The sequence below is a fragment of the Sus scrofa genome, chromosome 3, assembly GCF_000003025.6.
Source record: "Sus scrofa isolate TJ Tabasco breed Duroc chromosome 3, Sscrofa11.1, whole genome shotgun sequence".
In the NCBI taxonomy this organism is placed as follows: Eukaryota; Metazoa; Chordata; class Mammalia; order Artiodactyla; family Suidae; genus Sus; species Sus scrofa.
The window spans coordinates 18,519,349-18,525,896 of record NC_010445.4 but is presented as its reverse complement, the minus strand read 5'-3'; the positions used below and the strand labels follow the sequence as shown (position 1 = coordinate 18,525,896).

The window sequence follows — 6,548 nt, the reverse complement described above, 5'->3', positions numbered from 1 at the left end:
CACACTTTCTTGGAGTTTAGTTCGGCTGGGTTCCTCAATCATCCTGATGCCAGTTTTCTCACTGGTAAAACAGAGGAAATAATATTCCCACAGAATAACATTTGGCACTTTGAATGTGAACCAATATGAAGCATTTTCACAGTGCCTGATCCATAAAAAAGCTCTAGATCTGAATTTTCCAACCTCCCCTAAGCCTAAGAAGGGTGTATATATGTATTATGAATAAATATAGCTTTCTTGTCTGTGCCCAGACACTACTGAATCATAATCTCCAAGGAGGAATTAAGGAATCTATTTGAAACAGACACCGTAAATTGAGTCTTGGGATCTGATGAGTTTCAGAAACATTAATCAAGGTTAAGCAGCTGCTATTATCCTTGCAAGGTGATGAGATGATGGATGTGAAAGTTAAAGGTCATTTGCTATCCTTGCACTCATTCATTCAGTCAACAGACATTTATTGAGCACTCACTGAGTGCCCCGCCCAGTGGTAGGTGCCAGGGACACAGCCGGAACAAGACAGGCTCAGGCTGCCCTCAAAGGCACCAGAGGCTGGTCCCTTACCTGGTCATCTATAAAACTGGGTGGCTGGGGGGGACGACGATCAAGGGAATTACTCCCTGGGCTGCTGAGAGGCAACAGGGGTGGACGGCAAACTGTCTCCGCAGGCTGCGAGCCAGGAGCGAGGGTCAAAGACCGTGGGACCTGGAGCCTTCTGGACCCCGTTCCCGCCTCCTACCTAGCTCCCTTCCTTTCAGACCCAGACGCCAGGATCTGTCCATGAAGCAGATACTACTACTTCCATTTTATAGATGAGAAAACAAAGAGTCAGCGGAGAGAAGGATCACACTAGAGCCCCAACCCCGAAAGACTCCCAGGATCGTCTTCCCCCTCAGAGTTGCAGGGCCTGGTCCTACCTCCAGCTGCGAGATCTGGCCACCAGATGAGTCGCCAGACACGCGCAGTGGGTGGGACTCCACGGGGTTCGGGGCCAGGACGTTCCTGGGTCAGCCACATCCGGGCCGCCGCCTCTGCCTCAAAGAGGGTCGAGACCGTCCTTACGTACCCAGCCTCGGTCTCCCTAACTCTCACGCTAAGTGCCCGCACAGCCTGTCGCCCTGGGAACTACAACTCCCATGAGCCTCCGGGGCGCAGGTGTGCTTTGCGGCGCTCATCGCCCCCCGGCGCCACCAGAGAGAACTGCGTGGCCCCTGAACCCGCGAAGGCCAGGGGCGTCTGGGAAACTTTCTTCATCCTTCCCCACCCCAGAGGCACCAGCGTCTTCCTGGACGTCTTCGGTCCCGAGCCCGGAAGTTGACAGGGAGGGTCATAGAGACTCGGGGCTAGAAGTGCCCAAACTTGCCCTCTCGGCCCTCACTTCCGCCGGAAGCCGCTTCCAGCCTCAATTGCCCTTTGCTTGGTGCACGCGCCGGGGTCCGTGCGCCGTACCCACTGTTCCCGGCGCTCGTAAGACCACAATGGCGGCCGCCACCCTGCTGCGCGCGACGCCCCTCTTCAGCGGTGAGGGGGCGGGGAGGGCGATGGCGGCCCGGGAGTACACGGGGATCGTCGGGAGCGGCCAGGCTCAGACCCGCGCCCTGACGCCAAGCTTCTGCCCCGGCAGGTCTCGGCGCTGGCCCAACATCACTGTTGCAGGGTCTGTTGCGGCCGCTGAAGGCCCCGGCACTGCCCCTCTTGTGCCGCGGCCTGGCCGTGGAGGCCAAGAAGACCTATGTGCGCGACAAGCCCCATGTGAACGTGGGTACCATCGGCCATGTGGACCACGGCAAGACCACACTGACCGCAGCCATCACGAAAAGTAAGCGGATTTGGGGCGGGGGGGTCGGGCATTCGGCAGCGCCCGCTCTGCAGGCGGGACGTGGCGCCGGGGAGGTGGGGCCCGCCGGAACGCTGCTGGAGGTGTTTAGCATGGGCCCCAGGAGCCTCACCTTGGGTGGGCGGTAGATTGCAAGACTGGGGAGACAAGACTTCCCGTCGAAATGAAGAACTTTGTGATGCATAAATGGGGGGACCCCGAATAGCCTCCCTCCAGCCCGGAGGAGTGCCCCGTAAAGCAGAAGCGTTACCTTAGAGACGTCCCAGGGCTGACCCTTGACGCCCTAAAAGGTGAAGTTATTTCCGTTCCAGGAGTCGAAGACGAAGGTCTTGGAAGCTTGCTTTCTCCCAGGCTGTCTCCCGTTTGGGTGGGAGGGGCCCAGAGGTGTGGTCTGAGCCCTGCCTCTCCCTCCAGATCAGATCCTTAGCTGAGAGGTGTGCTCTCCTCCCGTTAGTTTTAGCCGAGGGAGGCGGGGCCAAGTTTAAGAAGTACGAGGAGATCGACAACGCCCCAGAGGAGCGAGCCCGAGGGATCACCATCAATGCGGCCCACGTGGAGTACAGCACTGCCAACCGCCACTATGCCCACACAGACTGCCCCGGTCACGCAGATTACGTTAAGGTGAGAGAGCTGCTGGGGGCAGGCCCTGGAACTGCTCCCCCGCGCACCCCCCCCCCCATCGGGAACAATGTTAGGCTTGTGGGGAGGAGGTTAAGAGAGCCAAGATGTGTGGGTTTGAGATCATGGATTTGGGGGCCTGGCCAGTGGAGGTGGCAGGGGGAGGTGGGACCCCAAGTCACTGAACTACAGTTTTCTCTCCTTTCCTCACCCAGAATATGATCACAGGTACTGCCCCGCTGGACGGCTGCATCCTGGTGGTAGCAGCCAACGACGGCCCCATGCCCCAGACCCGAGAACACTTACTACTGGCCAAGCAGGTACCCAGAGCCAGGGTATGGGTGGAAGGAGGAAAGAGGGCAGAGCCTTCACTCACAACACCGTTGCTCCCTCTCCCGCCTGCAGATTGGAGTGGAGCACGTGGTGGTGTATGTGAATAAGGCGGACGCCGTTCAGGACTCTGAGATGGTGGAGCTGGTCGAGCTGGAGATCAGGGAACTGCTCACAGAGTTTGGCTACAAAGGGGAGGAGACTCCGATCATCGTGGGCTCTGCCCTCTGTGCCCTTGAGGTGAAGGCGGGGTCAGGCCGGGCATCCCGAGCTCTGCTCTGAGTCTGGGGAGTGGCTCTCGGCAAGTTAAGGGGAGCAGAATGGAAGTTTCAGGGTCCTGTCTACCTCCCGCCCGTAGCAACGTGACCCTGAGTTAGGCCTGAAGTCTGTGCAGAAGCTGCTGGATGCTGTGGACACTTATATCCCAGTGCCCACCCGGGACCTGGAGAAGCCTTTCCTGCTGCCTGTGGAGTCTGTGTACTCTATCCCTGGTGAGGACTCTGCTCGCTCACATTCCTTCTTCTCGCAGAAGCTTGCCCAGGGTCCCTGATGTCCTGTCCTGTCCTGTCCCCTCCCAGGCCGAGGCACGGTGGTGACAGGCACGCTCGAGCGTGGTATTTTGAAGAAGGGAGATGAGTGCGAGTTCCTGGGACATAGCAAGAATATTCGCACTGTGGTGACAGGTACAGGAGGCCCTGGGCCCCTGGGGCTCCAGGCTGCCCTCTCCCCTTGTGGGCCACTTGCTCCTTCCTTCTGCCCCACACCCTCCCTCGTCTCTCCTCCCTCCTAGGCATTGAGATGTTCCACAAGAGCCTGGAGAGGGCGGAGGCCGGCGACAACCTGGGGGCCCTGGTCCGAGGCTTGAAGCGGGAGGACCTGAGGCGTGGCCTGGTCATGGCCAAGCCGGGTTCCATCCAGACCCACCAGAAGGTGGAAGCGCAGGTGAGGGCTCCGGGCGGGGTGGGGATGGGCCGGGCACTGTGGGCAGATGTGGTGCTTCCAGCCAAGCCCAGCTGCTCCCTCATTCTCTCACAGGTTTACATCCTCAGCAAGGAGGAGGGTGGCCGCCACAAGCCCTTTGTGTCTCATTTCATGCCTGTCATGTTCTCCCTGACTTGGGACATGGCCTGTCGGATCATCTTGCCACAGGGGAAGGTAGGGCACATGTGAATGTGGGTGACTTTTCCCTGGTGAAGAAAGGCTGGATGACCATGCAGGTGGCACTGGTGATAGAAAGGTCTGGATCAGTGGATTGAGGGGGAACGCGTCCTGATCCATCATTTACCCACCCGCAGAAATTTCCCAGGGAAAGAGTTCCCGTTGTCGGGAGTTCCTCTGTATTGTACCTAAGGGCTCAGTGAAGCCCTGTGAGCAAAGAACCTGTATGACCCCAAATCTAAACATTTTTTTCTTGAGAATGTACCCGAGGACTTCTCATCACCAACGCATTTCTGCCTTTGCATATGCTGTTTGCATGTGCCTGAGAGCTGGGATGAAGGTCTCTCCAGAAAGAATCATCACCCTGCCGCACTTGCCCATAGCCTTTAACCTCCTTGGTAGCAAACAAACGGGGAAGGGAGGCGCCCTGAAGACCATGCCTGGTCCTTGTCTCTGCCCTCCAGGAGCTCGCCATGCCCGGGGAGGACCTGAAGCTCACCCTCATCTTGCGGCAGCCAATGATCTTAGAAAAAGGCCAGCGTTTCACCCTGAGGGACGGCAACCGGACCATTGGCACTGGCCTTGTCACCGACACGCCGGCCATGACCGAGGAGGACAAGAACATCAAATGGAGTTGAGTCGGGACCTCCGCCAGGGCTCTCTTGTGTTCCGGGCTGCACTGGCCCATGTTCTCTCCTACCTCTCTGGCGCCCCGGTCCCAGGGCAGAGGCTGCAGCCCAGCCTCTAGTTACAGCTAGACTGACACTTCCCCTGGCCAGAGGGCCACACGGCTGGCCAGGTGAGGTAGGTCAATAAACTGTTCTGTAAATAGCTGGCCTGTGTGTGTCTTGTGTCCTTTGTACACATTGGAGAGGATAGAGTGGGAAATACAAAATCCGAGATGAAGCCCAGGACAGGTGAGCTTGTGAGATCCCTGAGCCGTCTGAACTGAGTTCAGCTCTCTAGCCTCAAGAGGTCACTGCTGGTACAGGATGGAAAAAGCTCCAGCCTTCTTAACACCCCCAGCACTGCTGGAATAACTTGAAAAAGCTAAAGAAATCGAAAACCCGTCTAGTGAGTTTTGTAGGATTGCCTAGCAAAATGCTATATTCGACAGGCTCCGTGCTGGATATCCTGCCGGGAGGTCCAGGGAAAGTATTTGCTTATAGCCTGGGCCCAGTTCAGGTGCCAAACCCCACCCAGTTTCCTCTTTGAGTAGTTACTAGGCTGTTGCCACCTAGCCGTCCTCGCAGCTAGGTGACACTAGGGACTGTACCTCTAGATGCAGCACACAAAAGGTACTTGATACATTTAAGAGTCTGTATGCTTGAAAGCTTATCAGTACATCACTGATTCCAAACAGGAGTGAGAAACTGTAGAATGTAGATTTCACCTTCAATGTCAGTACTGAGGCTTAAGGTCTGTTGAACACAGGAAGTAAAACACTGAAACTTTTCAAGACATTGAAATGACTGATCAGGATGCCCAAACGTAACATTTAGCAGGGGTTTCCCTTTCAAACGTGGATCCTGATACATGAGTATGTCCTGAATACCTACTGACAAGCAACTCAAAGAGAAGGGAGCTCTTGGGTGCAACCTGGGGGCTGTTTTGAGAAACAGCCTGATTGGTGACTGCAGAGCAGGAGTAAAAGGGCGGGCTTGAGGGGAGGACAGGAACTGTCATGAAAAAATGTCCTGTTCAAAGGTAAAGGGTAGGGTGAGCTCACTTGCTTTAGCCTCTTAAGTGCCCAAAGTTTCAGCCTCTCGAGGCTGAAAGTTTTCACAGGGGGATTATACTCATCCATTGGGCTACTCAGTACCACCAGCAGTTACACCTCAGTACTGCAGAAACCCGTCTCCATCTGCATGCAAACCTCCTCTGCTGTCAAAGGCTTTTTCCTGCTCCTGCTTCTTCCGTCGCTGCCTCTCAACTCCCACTGACCCCCTTTCATAGAGCTGTCCCTTGGGACCCCAAACCTGCCCAGCTTCTAACAGCCAATTGGCTGTTACAGACAATTCCCTCTTCCCCCTGCCTCTTTCAATGCTTCGGATGCTTTCTCCCTCACCTCCCCCAACATCTAACTTCCTGCCCTGGTCTCTGCAGATTTTCTCTATCTTCGGTCAGAGCTGGAATTCCCTGGCCTATTGCTGGACCCCAGTCCCATCCTCAGTCCTCTGTGGCTGAAATCATCTTCATTTTACAAAGACACCAAGGCCAGGTCAAGGATAGGAAGTCCAAACTCTGGAAATAAAAATAAGAAAACCCCACAAAACAGAATACCTGAAGCCTGTAATTTCTCCATCCCATCCTTGGCTCTTCTCTTCCCTGCTCCTCTCAACCTGGCCCAAGCCAGCCACCTCCCCACTATCTCTGTTTTTTAAAACCGTCGTTGACTTACGATGCTGTGCCATCTCCCCACTTCCGAGAGCAGCTCCATCTTTACAGCTCTCACTCACACCTAAGATCTCAGCTGTGCACCAGTCAGGCCTTCACTTCCAGGGGCCCAAAACACTAACGTACTTTTTAGTGTACAGAGGTGTAGACATAATTCATGAAGTTGCTTACATAAGACAATGCAAACTTCAGGAGTTCCCACTGTGGT

General features: G+C 55.7%; 1 protein-coding gene across 1 annotated transcript; it reads left to right on the top strand.

Annotated features, from left to right (window-relative positions):
• Positions 1,192-4,778, top strand: TUFM (Tu translation elongation factor, mitochondrial). Its single transcript, XM_003124515.4, has 10 exons — positions 1,192-1,521; positions 1,625-1,819; positions 2,292-2,458; positions 2,671-2,775; positions 2,861-3,025; positions 3,144-3,276; positions 3,364-3,468; positions 3,576-3,727; positions 3,821-3,940; positions 4,408-4,778. Exons 1-10 carry the CDS (start codon positions 1,479-1,481, stop codon positions 4,579-4,581), a joined length of 1,359 nt encoding a protein of 452 aa, XP_003124563.3. The 5' UTR covers positions 1,192-1,478; the 3' UTR covers positions 4,582-4,778.

Bases quoted from the DNA above. Each gene is read 5' to 3' on its own strand.
- TUFM (XM_003124515.4), top strand. From the start codon at position 1,479: ATGGCGGCCGCCACCCTGCTGCGCGCGACGCCCCTCTTCAGCG. The intron at 1,522-1,624 runs GTGAGGGGGCGG...CTGCCCCGGCAG, and splicing joins CGCGACGCCCCTCTTCAGCG to GTCTCGGCGCTGGCCCAACA. The intron at 3,941-4,407 runs GTAGGGCACATG...TCTGCCCTCCAG, and splicing joins TCATCTTGCCACAGGGGAAG to GAGCTCGCCATGCCCGGGGA.